Source organism: Dendrobium catenatum, unplaced genomic scaffold (genome assembly GCF_001605985.2).
Source record: "Dendrobium catenatum unplaced genomic scaffold, ASM160598v2 fragScaff_scaffold_333, whole genome shotgun sequence".
NCBI classification, from domain to species: Eukaryota; Viridiplantae; Streptophyta; class Magnoliopsida; order Asparagales; family Orchidaceae; genus Dendrobium; species Dendrobium catenatum.
This window is the reverse complement of record NW_021318795.1, coordinates 417,871-435,726: the sequence shown is the minus strand read 5'-3', so window position 1 is coordinate 435,726 and position 17,856 is coordinate 417,871. Positions and strand designations below refer to the sequence as shown.

At 36.0% G+C, this 17,856-nt stretch overlaps 1 protein-coding gene across 1 annotated transcript in view; it reads left to right on the top strand.

Annotated features, from left to right (window-relative positions):
- The window catches only part of LOC110093577 (long chain acyl-CoA synthetase 4), a 55,773-nt gene that overhangs the window by 25,471 nt on the left and 12,446 nt on the right, over nt 1-17,856 (top strand). The window contains exon 12 of the mRNA XM_020818509.2: nt 7,444-7,510. Within this exon, the coding sequence (XP_020674168.1) occupies nt 7,444-7,510 (67 nt within the window). The remainder of the gene's footprint in view (nt 1-7,443; nt 7,511-17,856) is intronic.

Here is a 17,856-nt window from a genome sequence, read left to right as displayed (position 1 = left end):
GGGGCAAAATCTCTGGATAGTGTCTTATCTAAAAATCAATTCTGCTTTCTTAAAATTTATCCCGGAACCTAAACTTATTAAAACTCTCCTTGCCGACTTAAAAAATAAAGGGGTCACGAAGAGGCCCGGTTGCGAAGAGGTTAGGGCGTGAATTTTCAGAGCTCACATCTTTGTGATTCAATTCTTATGATCATCAGCCTTTTGCGATGTCATTTACACTTAATATCATGGGTCTTTCGCAACTCTTGTTCGCACATTTTTTTTTCTCGGATAGGGCTAATGATTCTAATTTTTTTTATTTTTTATTTTAATTGAGAGAGGATTGTGATTATAATTAGGGGTATGTTAGATAAGTAATTATATTTGATATTTTAGTTTAATTCTACATTGATTTCCAATTTGATTGAGTGATGGTGGATTTAAATTTTGTTTTCGTCTAGTACAAATTAGAGATTGTATATTTTTAGAGGAAGGTATATCATTATATCATCAATATATCAAGTTTATTATTTTGTAATATCTTTTATTTTCTCTTTCTTCTCTTTAATTCTAGTGAATGACATATATGTGTTATGAAATATTGTCAAATTTGCAATAATCCAATTTGTTTAGTAATAGCTCCAGTCGTGCTCTGAGTTTCAATCAAACTTATGATTTTTTTTATGTTCCTAGCAATGTTTAAAATTGCGTAATCGGGTATTGAGGCGTTTTTCGTTAGTGAGGCGAGGTGTAAACCTCAAGGCATTTTGAAGCGTAAGCCTCAAAATAAAAAAATTATATAAACATAAAATAATAAATTTTATATATACTAATGAGTAAATAATATATAAAACATAAAAATGCACAAGATATGAAGTGAAATCAAAATATCCCAATAATAATACCACATGAAATATTATTCAACTCAAACTCCATCTTTCCTAAATCACATTATTCTTTTCATTAACATATAATTCTAAAAATAAATAGCAATGACATATCACATAAGAACTCATAAGTCATCAGCGCTATCATCACTAAGGGGGTCTTCAATTGAATCATCATTACGATGAACTGCTCTCTCCCCTTCCTCCTCTCCTATAGAGTCCAATGTCTCCCAATCAGGCCCTTCTTCCTTAATATCAGTTATCTTCCTCTTCCCTAAATATTTTTGAGCAATCTTAAAATAAATAATAATGTAATACACTAATAAAAGTCTAAGAAAACTATATTATTTATATACCTTTTTTTATTTATTCTTGAGTTATGATGGATGTAGATGCTTTAAGACCATCAAAAAAATCAACATTTGAATTTTCATCTTGTAATTCAGATGGCATCACTTCAACTTCATCATCTACAAACCACTCATCATCAGATGCCACATCATCGCAAAGCAAAGGATCTTCATCATCCATTAATCATTTTTTCTTTAAATTTGTATCTCTGAGTCTCCTATTGTACATAATGTACACCAGTGAATTCATCCTCAATGTGGACAATTGATTTCTCCTCTTTGTATGTTCTTTGTTGTAGGTACGCCAATTTCTTTCACAGCCAGATGAAGAGCATTTCATGCCCAAAACTTTCACAGCAAAACGCTGCAATTCTGGAGTCCCATTGCCAATTTGAATCCACCACTCAAATAATATTTATATAAGAGAGTTTAATTTGTGCGAAAAAAATAACTTTTAAATAATTGTTTAAAATATTAAATAAAATTACCTGGAGATCATTTGATAATTGTATCATTTGCTTGTTGTAATCCAAAAAATTCTTCTTTGTTCCTAAAATGTACCAATTGCATGTCAGCATTTGATCTTTCAATTGCACACTTATAAGCTGATTTATGCAAAGATACAATCCCAACTTTATTTCATGGTTTGTAAATTTGTTCTATGCATATTTATACTGAGGTATTGAGGGTTTAGGTAATAACCAGCTGCATGTAAGTGCTGGTGAAGTTGTAACTCCCATCTATCATCAATAATATTCCAAATTTTCCTAAAGCTACCTTCATTGCCTCCTAAGTTGGAGGCAATCATTTCTTTAGCTTCAGCCATGGCGTTATAGATGAAACCCATTGCAGGCTTCTTCTTTGCATCCACCATTCTTAAAACTTGAACCAAATGTCTAGTGGTTGTAATGACATATAAGATACTTTGTCAAAATCTATCATTTAAAACAATCTTTCTAATTTCTTTTTTCTCAGCCTTTTTCGCCTAAGCAAAACTCAACCACTGTGTAGATGTGAACATAGGCTCTAAAGGTTATCTAGCATCTCACATGCTCTCTAAGGTCAAGTAAGCGGTTACAAATCTTGTTTCTGCTGGCCTTAGAATTTCTTTATTTGAAAATTTCCTCATAAGAGCTAGAATTCAAGAGTGGTTGTAAATAAACTTGATTATTTTTTGGCTTTAGTAAGTGCATTCTTATGTTGAGGTAGCTCCCCAAGCTTCTCAAGAATAAGATATATGCAATGTGCAACATATGGAGTCCAATACAGATGTTTCCTTTTCTCAATAAGTTTGTTACCTACAGCCTTGTAAGAACTTGCATTATCTGTCACAACTTGTACAACCAAATGTTCTCCAACCTCCTCAACAATGCTATCTAATAATTCAAATATGAACTCAACATATTTGACCTGGTCAGATGCTTCAATTGACCTTAAAAACACAGTACCATAAAGATTATTAATGAGAATGTTGATCAGAATTCTATGTTTGATATCAGACCACCCATATAACATAATTGTTACTCATGTTTGGGCCTAAGTCCTCTTAATTTTTTCGATGCTTTTATTAGTGCTTTCCAACTCTTTCAAAATTCATGTTCTCAAATCATACATGGTTGGAGGTTTGAACCCTCTCCAAATGCTCCAACTGAATGAATCATGCTGTAATAGACAGGTGATGCTACAATATTAAATGGAATTGCATTTTCGTAAAAGAATCTGTCTATATCCTTAAACACTCTTCTCCGTGCCTCTCTTTCTTTTTATGGGGCCATCTTCTGTGTAGTAGGAGGCCTATCCTTTAATGTGTCCACCATATAATGATCCATAGGCCCTCTAGAACCCCTAGATAAAATGGGCTTCATCGAAGAAGATGAATCCCTAATGCTGCGCTCACTCCCGTAGTAAGAGCCAACATCAACTCTGTCCTCAAATTGCTTTTGTGCAAGATGTGTTGGCGTGGTAGACTTATTCATGTATGACTTGATCTCCTTTCTTATAGTATCAGGAACTTTTCTTGTGAGTCCCTGAAAGATGATCCTTCATCCTAGTCACACCACCCTTCACAATCACTTCCCCCTACATCCACCTGAGTGCTATGTTTCAATGCTGGATCTTTTCTATGACATGATGTAGCTTTATCATTACTTCTGACCATCCTTTATGAGAAGAATATATTAGTGCAATATATTGAATCCCTAAACACAATGCACTCACTAACAACTATTACTAAAGATGATGAACACAACAATATACCAGTCTGTCGGGGTTGGTGGGGTTCAAGGGGCAGCACCCCTATGGGGGTTTTCGGGGGCAGCGCCCCCAGAACAAATTTTTATTATAAGAGTAATTTTGTATTTATGCTTGTTTTTAAAGTTCGTAAGTTATTTGATACTGAGCATGTACTAAGCGGTACCGAGTATTTACATGCTCAATACTGAAAGATACCGAGTATGTACTGAGCGGTACCGAGTATGTACCTAGTGGTACCAAACATTGTTGTACCGAGTGGTACTGAGCATGTACCTAGTGATACCGATCATGTACCTAGCGATACCGAGAAGAAGATGGAACCACGAAGAAGAAGAGCTTTCACCTGTTGGTCGAGGGAGACTCCAACCCAACTCGCGGTAGAAGATTACTCCAAGCAATTGGTGAAGAGCAATTCACGGTGGAAGCAAGACGACGCTGAACGAAGAGAGAAAAAGGTAGCTCAAAGAAGAAGGGAGAAAACTTGTTTTCGGGAAATTACGGAAGACCGCGCGGGGGTTAGGAGGTCCGAACCGAACAAATATATATTAGGTTAGTTTTTTTTTTATTTTTATAGGCGAATGCTTCTCAACCGTGAGGCGAGGCACGCCTCACTAAACTTGAGGCATACGCCTCAAATCCTGAACTCATTGCGTGAGCTTTGAGGCTTAAAGGGGTGAAATTGCGCTGAGGCGCGCCTCTTATTGCGCAATTTTAAACCATGGTTCCTGGTGATTTATCATTTTTGTTAAATTTATGAATATTTTTTTGTTTCCATCTTAAGTGATGAATAACTATTTAATTTTGAAGCCAATGAACTACATACTGGAACTTGTGTGCATAATTTTGTGTTTCACATTCTAGATTTGCATTATGAAACTTTAGAACCTAAGATTTCTTGCCTCAAAATTTTTCTGTTTTTAAAATTTTCAGCAGTGAGTCTAAGAAAAAAAACTCATAGGAAATATGAAGCAATGCCTACAAGACCTTTTACGCACAAAGAGCTCATGGATCTGTTGCAAAAAATTACAACAATCGGCGCATGAAAGAAAGTAGAAAACAACATGTAGGAACTAGTTTTCTAGTAACAATTTATTCTTTTCCTTACAAATATTGATTTAGAATTGCAACCTTGAAAACAAATAAATTTTAAGAAATTTATATTGATTCATTAAAAAAGCAAATTGTGAGAGGAACTAGGGGGAAGGAGAGAACTTGCTACATTGAGAGTGGATTGAAGAGTTAAACTTTACTAAAGAGAAGATGCTTCGACGGGGATGCACTTGAAAATAGATCTTAAGTTTATATACCTTCCTTTGTTCCATGCATAGATTTTGCCATTTAAATGATGGTGGGCTCAGATGCCAAATGATGCAAGTAGCAGCAGGCAAAATCATGTTATAATGTGTTTTAGAAATAACTTGAAAATGATTCACAACTCTAAGTAAGATACAGAAAAAGGTGGAACACATCCTAAAGAGTGGGAATATGTCCTAAATGAGTTAGAGGAGAATATTATTACATAACTCCAAGGGTGATATAAAAAGTGGGAACACATCCTGAAGGAGTAAGAGGAGAGTAGTTTTGAAGCTATCTTGCTTTGATTGTAGTATTCTTCAACTACTCTATACAAACTTACACCCTGTAGGGTTCTCAATAAATTCAAAAGTTGCTTAAGAATAATAAGGAAATGTATAATGTGTCCTTATTACATATGCAACGCATAAAATAATTATAAAATATGTTAAGAACTACATCAATACATTAGTGATAATTGCTTACTATTATAATCCCACATATTGCAAATACAACATATTACAAAATTAGGATTTATACCCTATTTTGTGTGTTAGGATGCAAACTTCATGTCAACACTTCATGTTTTTTCTTCTAGGTTTGGGACAACTATGCTCCTTCCAAAGGACTTAGGTATGCTTTAAACAAAAATTAAAAGTGTTGCTTTGAAATATTAGGTTATTGTAGTTGATGGCTTGTAATAATATCACCTTGTCAGAATCTTCTAAATATCATTTCTCTCTGAATCCCTTATTATATTTTTTTATTCATACTAGGGCTACAAATGAAATGAGCATTCAATAAGCTACTTGTGAATCGACTCGATTAGAGCTCGTTCATGATCACTCAATTGACTTATCGAATAAGCTTGAAAATTTAATAATTACTCAGTTTTTAAATAAAAATACTTGAATAGCTCATTTTTTGATTTGTTTATGATCATAATGATATTATTTAAAGCTTGTGAACAATCTCGATTATGGTTTGATATAAAGCTTGATTAATCATTAATGTCTATATAAATATAATATATTATAAATGTGTGTGTATACTTATTAAATGCTTTAAAAAATAAAAAATTATAATATAACTATAGTTTATAATAAAATATAAAATTTATAATATAAAAAACTTTTGTAATACTCATTTCAGCGGTCTGATTTTACTGTTCAATTTCACAGCTTAAGTCTCTATCCAGTTTTCATATAGTTTTGTAGTCTCACATTAGAGCTTAGTTTTCAAGTATTAGTGTTTATATAGTACAAAGCGCATGTCACTAGTAGCAAGCTAAGGTGCGTGAGTTGCTAGACATGTATCCTTGTTGAATCGATCTACATAAGCTTCCAATGAATATTAATTTTTTTTCAAAAGATTAAATAAAAATAAATATTGCTTTTAAAAATTTTAATATTTTAAGCTCTATAAGTTTTTCTTGATAAGGATCATTTATAATTCTAAATGAGCTGCTCGATAAGCTCAAAACAAATGAAGTTCGAGCAAGTTCAAGCCAAGCTTGAGAAAATATGTATTTAAATGAGTCAAGCCTCAACATTATTATAAAAGGTTGAATTAAGGTCAAACCGAGCTCGAAGGCTTTGGGTAATCAAGGTAGAGCCTGAACAACCACTGACTCAATTCATTTGTTGCCCTAATTTATACTATCATTAATGTTGATCTCTATGATGCATTCGTCTACGAAAACCGTCCAGCATTTTACATGTTTCAAATAAGTTGATTTTAACAACTGTTATGGTTTAAAGTTTATGAAATATTTTTTCATGTTCATTGAGTAAAAATTGCTCGCTCACTTAATTGTGGCTTATTGAAAATCCAAAAACGTCTCTTACTTCTTCAAAACATTAATAATGTGATTTTCATGTAGGCATCTTAAAATCTTAGGAAACTTGCCTATAGGTTTCTCATTTTTGTCCTGAATTGCTACCTCTGCCAACATTTATTGAAACTATCCGCTTTTGTCTCTCATCTTTTCATTTAGCACGTGGCCATCTAATGCTTTCTTCTTCTATTGCCATACATTTTTACTTTTAGGAATAGAATTTCACTGCTACTTTTATTTTTCACTTCTTATTTGCACCTTCGCCACAGTATTATCCTCTCCGGATTTATTTTTCTATCATTGCCTGCAGGAGAAATAAATGAATTACATATAGAATTATTGCCTTTTTCATCCCAAGTACTAAAGTTTGATGGAAAAACTAAGAAAATATGTAATTTGACATTCTTGTCTATCACGCCCTTCTTAGATGGTAAAACTCAAAAAAAAGGTTTAGAGATAAGTGTTGATGTAGCATATAGAAAAACAATAAAAATAAAAAATTTGTGGAACGAAACCTAGCGATGAATACTGTTCGGATTCACCCACTCCCTCTGAGTGACAAGTGGAAAGTTTGATCAATGTGGATTTAATTTCCTACCATTCTGAGTATCTGGAAACATTAAACCATTGCAATCTTTTAGTTTTTTTTTCCACATTCTCTAGAACTTTTAACAATTTAAATAAACTGCGCAAGAGAGTGAGTTCTTTCAGTTTGTTGGTAAAACTCAATTTAGTTCTAACATAAAGTTCTTTATTGTTCTTAACTGGTGTTTCGTTTAACTCTTTTTGGTTTCCTCATTTACCTTCAAAGAATGTTACTCTATTTCTCTTTTTCAATTTCCAGGTTTGCAAGAGAAGATACGCGCTGGAGGATTTTTGAAGAATAAGTTGTTTAATTTTGCATACAATTAGTATGTCACATCTATTTTATTTATTTATTTTTAATATGGACAGCACCTTTCTACTCCACTTATCTTCCTCGTAACAAAAGAATAAAACACAGTGAAAAACGCATCATGCCTGTATGTATACACTTCTTTTTAATTAGCGCATATATGCATTCGCATGTTTCTAATTAACACATATATTTATACATGTGTTGCTAATTAATACTTTTAAACACGAAGAGTTATTAATGCATGTTTGAACATACGAAGAGTTATTAATGCATGTTTGAACATATATTCTTTGTACATAGTTATGTACATGTATAAATATACTCATGATCATGTATGTGTGTAACACATTGCCTTTTTGACATTGTCATTTTTAGTTGCTGATTGATTTGCTTCAATCAATGACTTAGTCACCAATATTACTGGATGGCCTTTCTTAATTTCATCTTATATTATCATAAGAAAAAAAATCAAGTATTAGAAAAATAGGAAGAAAGAATAGTGGAATGCATGCTCAATATTGATAAAAAACAGGACCTGTATATAGAGGTTAAAGGGAGAAAATAGGGAAGAAATAAACATATCCTATCAATAAACGAAATTTATATAGTACAACATATTATTATATCATAACCTACTAAATGTAATATTCCCTCCTATCAGATTGCTGATATCGTGATCAAACGATTTGCTAAACCTTCATTTGAAGAATTTATTTATAAGTTTGATTTGTTGGATGTTTACAAACCCTTGAGTTGACTGATAGGAAATACTTGAGTTCGCAAGTAATCCTATCGGATCTACTTGAGTTCACAAGTAACCCTAATACAAATTAGATCAAAACAGCGTAATAACCAAGATCGGACAAGAAAACCAAAGTAGAACTTTATTGAAAATTCAAAGCAAAAAACATAAGCAAAGATACAAGTGATCCTCTATTCGAGAGAAGGATCATTCTCTCCAAATCTCTAGACGCTAGGTCTAGAGCCCCCAAACTTCAAGAGACTCCAAGAGAACATCAATCTAAGCATGCCTTCACCCCTTCCTCCTCTTCCCTATTTATAGCCTTCAACCTAGCCCTAACCCCCCCCCCCCCTCTCTCTCTCTTACTAAAAATATATTTTTTATTAAATCAAATAAGCTTGCACCTCCTTCCCAAAATACAATAAAATCAAATAGGCAATTAGGCACCTCCTTCCCAAAATACAAGTTGTTTAATTAAATCAAATAGGCATGGGCCATAATGTTAGGCGGCCACCCAAGGGAGGCGGTTTGCACCGCCTCTTGTAAACTTGTGTCGGCCAGGTGGGGCCGGCTGGGTCGGTTCGGGAGGAAATGAGCCTCCCTAGGTCAGTTTGGCTTGCACCGACCTATCAATACCGCTTTCCCAAAGAACCACCTTGTCCTTAAGGTGGAAGGAAGAGAACTTTTGAAGGCTCCCAGGTTGCTTCATAATCTGGAAGCTCTTTCTACTTGATTAACATCTCTTTGAATCCTCCATCTCCTTGGCGCACCCCTTGTAATTCACAGGGTTCCAAACTTATTTCTAGATCTTCTGTTAAGGTGACTAGTAATTCATATCCGCTTGAACAATCTCCAATCGCTCTTTTTAACTGAGATACATGAAAAAATGGGTGTATAGTAGTCGTGGTTGGTAACTTTAGCCAATATGCTACTGCCCCAATTTTCTCCAAGATTTCATAGGCCCATAGTATCTTGGAGCAAGCTTCTCGTTTCTTCTATTGGCCACTGTGTTCTGTCGGTAAGGTCGAAGCTTAAGAAAATCCTTTTCCCCGATCTCGAATTGGACTTCCTTCCTATGCCCATCTGCTTGTTGCTTCATAATCTGTTGGGCCCTTAGAAGGTGCTCCTTTAATTTTGCTAAAATTTTATCTCTTTCCTCCAAGTACTCCTCTACAGAAGAGATGGGAGTGGTGCAACTTCCACTGGGCCAAGCGAGGAGGGTCCCTTCCGTACAACACCTTGAAAGGAGTCATCTGAGAAGCAGAATGATAAGAGGTATTGTACCAATATTCTGCCCATGATAGAGCCCATATCTTAGGTTTTTCTGATACGAAACATCTCAGATAGGTCTCTAGGCTTCTATTAACTACTTCGATCTGGCCATCTGTTTGTGGGTGGTAGACAGTGCTCCTTTTGAGAAGTGTTCCTTGTAGCCTGAACAGTTCTCTCCAGAAATGGCTGAGAAATACTTGTCTCTATCTGATACTATGACCTTTAGTATTCCATGTAAATATGTAATCTAACTATATCCCTGATGAAAGTGGCTGCCACTATTATGGCGGTGTAGGGGTCCCTAAGAGGAATGAAGTGTGTGTACTTGCTGAGTCTGTCTACTACTACCATGATGACTGTGAACCCTTCGGATCGAGGTAGACCATCTATAAAGTTCATAGACACTTCCTCCCAAACCTTGTTTGGAAGTGTCAAAGGTTGTAGCAGTCCTCCTGGAACCATTGCCAAGTACTTGTTTCGCTGGCATATCTCACATCTGGTTACCATATCCTCCACATCTTTGTGCATCCCCTTCCAATATAATTCGGCTGCTAACCTTCGGTATGTCTTCTGTACCCCTGAGTGGCCTCTTACTGCACTTCCGTGGACTTCTTGTAGCAGATTTGGAATGTGGATAAAAGACTTTGGCAATACAAATTTCCCTTGATGTAAAAGTCTCCCTCCCTCGAGTGAGTATCCGGGATGGCTGCCTGGATCTCGCACCAAATCTTCTCGGATCCGCCTTAATCCTTCATCCCTCAAACTTTCTTCCTTGATTGCCTCCTAATCCATTATTAGTGGTACCGAGACTGCTATCCCTTGTAATTCCCCCACACATCTTGATAGAGCGTCTGCGGCTTTACTTTCCAAACCTGGCCTATATTTGATCTCAAAGCCGTAGCCAAGGAGTTTGGAGAACCACCTCTGATGTTCCTCGGTCACTATTCTTTGTTCTGATCTGTTCTTACGATGAAGTTCCTTCCTAAGAGGTAGGGTCGCCATTTCTGGATGGCCAGAATAATTGCCATTAACTTTCTTTTATATACTGACTTTAGCCGTGCTCTGGTTGACAGGGCATGGATGAAATATGCTATAGGCCTATGGCTTCGCATGAGGGCTGATCACAAACCATACCCGGATGCATCGGTCTCCACTACAAAAATCTGGATGAAATCAGGAAGAGCTAATACCGGGACTGTCGTCATAGCTTCCTTGAATTTCTCAAAGGCATCTGTTGCCTCTTCTCCCCACAAGAAGTTGTCCTTGTTTAGTTGCTCGGTTAGGGGCTTTGCTATGGTAATGTATCCTTTGACAAACCTCCAGTAGTAGTCTGTGAGTCATAGGAACCCCCTAAGCTCTCTTAAGTTCCTTGGTATAGGCCATTTTTTGCATAGCTTCAATTTTGGTAGACTCGGCTTCCACCCCCTCTTGAGAGACCACGTGCCCCAAGTACTCTACCTTTGTTTGCAAGAAACTGCATTTCTTGAGGTTTTCCTTGAGCTAATGTTCCTGTAGTATTCCAAATACTACCCTTAAGTGCTATGAATGCTCCTCTGTGATTTGGCTGTACACCAGTATGTCGTCAAAGAAGACTAAGATATATTTTCTGAGGTATGGCTTTAATATTCGATTCATTAACGTCTATAAGGTTGCAAGGGCATTCGTAAGCCCAAATGGCATTACTAAGAATTCGTAATGTCCTTCGTGTGTTCAAAAAGCTGTCTTCTTAATATCTTCCTCCTTCATTGAGATTTGATGTGTGGGCTCTGAAAATTCGGCCCCGGCCTCCGCCCGCTTTTCTTTTTATTCGGCGAGGGAGTTTTAACTGAATAAGTTCCGAGGTAAACTTTGGAAGGAAGATGGGTTTGTAGATAAGACACTACCTAGAGATTTCGCCCTCATTTTGCGAGGACTTTATGATTTGAGTTCTGGTTTCCTATAGGCGCAAGCCCCTATAGTTAATTACTCCTCCCGATCAGGAGAGAGAACTTTCGATTAAGGCTAGTCGTCAATCAGATACGTATAGAAATACGTGTTATCTGGCATATAGTAGCAGCAATGGGTTTGGATATTTAAAATGTTTGGAAGTTTGGGAATTTGGGAAATAGAAAAATTTGAAATATTTAAAATAGAAATTTCACCATCTTGCACTTAAAGCGGATGGTGGGGGAATGGATGATAGACCCAATCAAGATCGCATGGTTCTGTCGTCCCGGGCCATCGTGGTCCCTGGTCTACTTAGTCAGAGGAGGTATTCGACCCAACCTGACAGAAGGATTCTTGTTGGCAGCCATGGGTTTCTTCGTCCAAGGGTACCTTGTAGACCTGGGATGGGTATTTGCCTAAGGGGACAAATTTAAATTCACCTTAGCTAACATAGGGCTTTGTGCCCTATCAATCATATCCTATTGATTCATTTCTCAAAAATTTGATGCCAATAAGGAACGTAATGACGCTGGCCATAACCGGTATTTCGTGGTGCCATTTGGCGGCAAAACCACTCGGTTCAGAGGGCTTCGGGTCATCACCTTTTATCCTGCGGTGCCATTTGGCGGCAAACCGCCGGTAAGAGAATACGTACCACGTCCTTACTGGCAGGAGAGTGTTTTGAGAATGGATCCTAATGATATTTTCGACTAGGCATTTGACTCTTTGTGAGCTAGAGTAGTTTTTATTTTTGTCCACCTCGGCAAACTATTGCGAATGACGGATGAATTTTTGCTTTAAGTAATTTGATGGTTGATTTTTCATTTTTAATATTTTTTTGGAATTTTGATATTTTTGGTGGATTTTTGGATTTTTATGGGTATTTGAGTGGAGTTTGAAAGGCATTTGAAATGTTTGGAATGGATTTTGGATATTTGGCAGACATTTCAAAATATTTAGGAACCCCTCCGGTTGATATTTACATTCAACACGGCCATCTTCGGGGTGGGGTCATTTCTCTTTTATTGATTGAATCTTGTCGACTCTATCGAACTATCGATAGTGATGCGGACATCCAATCGTCCATGGCTATCCGAAGAGCTGAAGATCAATGTCTGTCATCGTCCCACGTTATCTTATATTTTATTTGTAATTTTTAAATTTTTATTATGAATTTTCTGTTTTTACCCTCACTTACGAGGGTCGTCCTATGTAAGCCTTAGGGGTATATGTGTCTTGTTTTAGTTTCTTAGGCCTATATATAGAGGCCCTTTCTTATGTAATGGGATGATGAATTGTTAATAAAATTTTATTCTACTTGTTTGATCTCTTAGTGAGTTCATGAGAGGAGAAGGATCTCTTTGTGAGTTCCGAGATTCCCAAGATCTCTTTGTGAGTTCTTGAGGAAGTGGAAGGATCTCTTTGTGAGTCTTTGTGAGTTCTTGAGGAAGTGGCGCTTGTAGATCTCTTTGTGAGTTCTATTGGAGGTGTTGCTCGAGGTGTGTAGCTCCAGATTTTCTTTTTCCTAAACCCAATTTATTTCTTCTCTACCTAACCAAACTCTCTTCCTCCCAAATCCCCTCCACCGGCCCCCATAAGTCCACCGCCGGCCATCCCAGGCCAATCCCACCACTGGCGGCTCCGCCGACCTCCTTGGGACGACCAAGCCACCGGCCTTCCTCTTGGGATTTTCAAATTTGAAATTCAAATTTGTTTCCAAGAGGCATTGAAGACTTTCCTGAAATAGTTCCTTGATTTAAGGCTTTCATATTAATTGGATGTGAATTTGAATTTGAAATTCCAATTAATTCTAATTGATAACCCTATTATTAAAATTTTATCTTTCTTTCAAAATCTGAATTTTAATTCATATTTTATTGAATCTTTGATTAGTAATGTGGGCCCCACTCTACTTATGAAAAATAATCTCCTCCCTCTCTCTATGTAGTCTGCCCTCTCATTGGGCATAATCTCTCTCCTATCTCATTAATAGGCCCCCTCATTAAGCCTCCATAATTACCTCTCACAATTCCCTCTCATCCAATTTAATTCTCCCCATTAAATTTGAATTTAAATTCAAATTCATCCCAGCAATTCCACTTAATCTGAAATTTAATTTCAGATTTTCATTCTCTCTCCCCAAATTGATTTGGGATTTAATTAATCTGGCCACTTAGGCAAGTATATGACATTTATGTTTCACATCAGATAGAGGATCGGATTTCGTATGTTTTATGCCCTTATTAGTGAATTCGTATTGTTATAGACTTTTGAAGGTCTGATATGAATGTATTAAAACAAATATACCGTTCACCATCATCATATACTTGTTTGATATTTCGAACCCTGTCGACTTCTATTGACCCGTATAGAAGGATCGGGTTCGAACTTGAATTCACTTATTGACCCGCACAGCTTCCCTAGACGTCACGTGTGTACCAATAACACGCTCGTCGGGCCCATGCGGGTGTTTGGGGGCATTTTGTAATTATTTATTGAACCTTGTCGACTCCTACTTGCTTAGAAGGATCGGGTTCAGATTTAATAAACCGCGCAGCATCCCTAGACGTCACGTGTGTACCAATAACACGCTCGCCGGGGCCCATGCGGGTGTTTGTTACAATTATCCCTTTGTGTACCTATGTGTATACAAACTACTGTGCACGTGCGGGGGTATTTTTGAATATTTTTGAAACGCCTTCTGTCCGCTTGTATGAATGTTGCGGATCCGGTGGCGTGGCATAACAGCTTCTGAATAGAGTTGTTTGCTGCTTCATACAGGTAGACAGTCGTGCACTACTCGTTGCTTTCTGCAGGTGGATTGTTGTGCACTAACGAATCTCCTGCTTTGGATTGTAGAAGCTTATAGGAGCTTGTATTCTTTATGCATTATGCTGTGATTTTAGTCTTTACAATACAGCCACTACTGCTAGCGGTAGATGTATTCATCTTTAGACTGAAGTTGACTACAGGATACTGCATTTACTGTAGTTTTTATGTATCTACCAATGGGTGGATGTTATACATACATTTGTATTCGTAGAGGACTCATATGCATTACAGATCTTATTATCCTTGCTTATAGAGGGCTGGTGCATTTGACTGATGTTGGACAATTGTTGACCATGGACATGTTATAGTGTTTTTATCACAATAATTGGTAGGTAACTTGAATGTGCTGCGGACATGATGTCTCTTTCACCATTCTGCATGTACTTGATTGTAGACATATCTTTTATACTCATTTGTGGACAGGTTGTATTGTCTTACACTATTTATATCAACGTTTTAAAAGGCGAAATCGGGAATCGAGGCGTTTTGGCTAAGCGAGGCGAGGCGTAAGCCTAAAAAATTATAAAAATAAAGCAATTTAAAATTATGAATAATGACAAAATATCAAAAAATAACAAAATATTACGTCAATTGTTAATTTGATGATTTGTTCTAAGATAACATTAGTATATTACTGGAAAAGAAGATTTAAAATAAACTCATTTAAATATAAAACATCCCTTTAGGATCAAGACCCAATGCAGGCTCAGTACCGAGCATGTACCGCTCAGTACCGAGCATGTACCGCTCAGTACCGAGCATGTACTGCTCAGTATCGAGCATATACTGCTTGGTATCGAGCATGTACCACTCCGTACCGAGCATGTACCGCTCAGTACCGAGCATGTACCGCTCAGTACCGAGCATGTACCGCTCAATACCAAGCATATACTGCTCGGTACCGAGCGTGTACCTAGTGGTACCGAGCATGTACCACTCAATACCGAGCATATACTTGCTCGGTACCGAGCGGTGGTGGCTCGGTACCGAGTATGTACCTAGCAGTACCGAGCATGACTGAGCGGTACCGAGCTTGTACCTGCTCGGTACCGAGCATGTACTGAGCGCCTAATCGAGGCCTGAACGTTTACTGCACTCACAACTTCGGCTTCGTTTCCTGCTTTTGAAACCGTTATTGCTTTTGGAAATACTTGAGTTTGCAAGTAATCCTATCGGATCTACTTGAGTTCGCAAGCAACCCTAATACAAATTAAATCAAAACAGCGATAATAACCAAGACCGGACAAAGAAGACCAAAGTAGAACTTTATTGAAAACTCAAAGCAAAGAACATAAGCAGAGATACAAGTGATCCTCTATTCGAGAGGAGGATTCGTTCTCTCCAAATCTCTAGACGCTAGGTCTAGAGCCCCCGAACTTCAAGAGACTCCAAGATAACACCAATCTAAGCATGCCTTCACCCCTTCCTCCTCATCCCTATTTATAGCCTTCATCCTAGCCATCCCTTTTCTTTAATGAAGTGTCAATCTATCTTCACATGTTTGGTCTGATCATTATGGATAAATTTGTGTTATATTTATAGCAACTTTATTATCATAATATGCTACCATAGGAGTCTAGTACCTAAAGTTCTTCCATGAGTACACTAAGCCAGATTAATTCACTAATCACATTGGCTAATGATTTGAGTTCTGATTTTGCAACTTTTCTTTGCCACTATATTTTATTTTAAATTACTTTAGGTTAGAATATTACCTACACATAGGTGCAGTATTCTATAGTAGATTTTTTATCTATTACAGACCCAACCCAAATAGTGTCACCATAAGGTTCTATAATTTTGGATTATTTATTAAAGAAAAACATCCATTTTGGATTTTTTTTATTTTTAGGTTTTTGAGTAGCCTTGTAACTATAGTCTTACGTTTATTTGAGGGGAATGCATAAACTAACTTACCATCCTGACAACAAAGGCTATATCAGGTATCCATGAGCCAAATAGATGAGTTTCTCCATCAACTTTTAATTTCTTCCTTTATCAACTGGGAAATTGTATTAACATTGATCAATTTCTTGTTGGGATGTGTCAGATTGCTGATGGATATTTTTTTCATTTAAATCAATTTCTGTTATTAGATCTAGAACATATCTTCCTTGAGATGCTCAATTTGTTATAGAGATACTAAGATGGCCAGATCTTTGATTTGGCGTTCTTCTACTAGTCTTCCAAATTATGATATATTGTGGAATACTCCATATTATTGGCCGGAAATATGCCTCTTTATATAGAGACTTACTAGGGACAAAAAGGGAAAAACTAAATATATCCTAACAATAAAGGAAATTTAAATAGTACTTATAAAAACTACTAAACATGATAGATAGAATTCTTATAAATAATCCCTAGAGAACTCAACACCGGTTAAGTTTCATTACAGATGGGGAAATGACAGCAACATTCAACAATTATGCAATTTGTCTTTCATATTAGTGAGAAGATTTTGTCCCCTGTTATATATATAAAAAAAAAACTGCCTCTTCATATATGCACATGAAGTTGCAATGCATTCCAAAATTTTATTTTCAAGTTAGTCAAAATTTTTACAGAATATGTACTGTGCATTAAGACATCCATACTAATGTAGATACCCTCATATCTATATGGATTATGCTGTAGTATGCATGTATTCTTCTAGGATTGAACCTGTAGAAGATAAAATGAGTGGATAGTAGCAACTAATAAGAACTTGTGTTATTTATACATTTTAAATAAGTTCAGAAACAAATTATATTGATGAAAGTTTTTTGTAATTTTTATATCTAAATCATAAACACTAGGAATTCACTTACCTGTTTTCTCTCTTCTAATTATCCCCTTTATATATATATATATATATATATATATATATATATTATCATTAACAACATTTTTTTAAAAACTAGTTGAACATTTGAAATCATTATCCGAGCCAAACAAAAGTTATTCATTTTTTATAAGTTTATAAAATAAAATTGCATTATTTTTTCATGTTAATCCAATTATTTTCATCATAAAATTATTATTAAGCAAACATTTTTTGTTTGATAATTGTCTTCGTAAATAAAAATAATTAAAGTAAATGGGAATGCTTATGAGCGTAGTTTAATAATCTATGTATATGTTGGATTAATCTTTTCTTTTTTTAGATTAACCAGGATTCTTCTTAAAATTCAAATGACCGATATTCTTTTCAAACTCGTGCAGTTTGGAAGCTTTTGCAGAACTCTGGCATAAACCCTCTGTTTATTTAGTACAATCAAGCATTCGTATTTCAAAAAGTTTATAGGCGTTTAAGCTAGGCTTCGTTCACTCCGTACAGAAAAAATTGCAATATAAACTATTGCATGTGTTTTTGCTTTACTTTTTTTTACAGTTCGCTCTCACACTACAGGGATTGATATATGTTGTTTTCCCAGCTTTATTCCATTCCTGTATATACTTGTGAATTCTTAATTATAGAATGATCATGATAAAATATGTGTGCCGTAATAAGAAAAAAATTTATCAACACTTATTTTCATCAAAATTCCTACTTTCATCAAGCTTCAAACTAGGTCAGCCAATAGAGCTTTTACTTCATGATATCC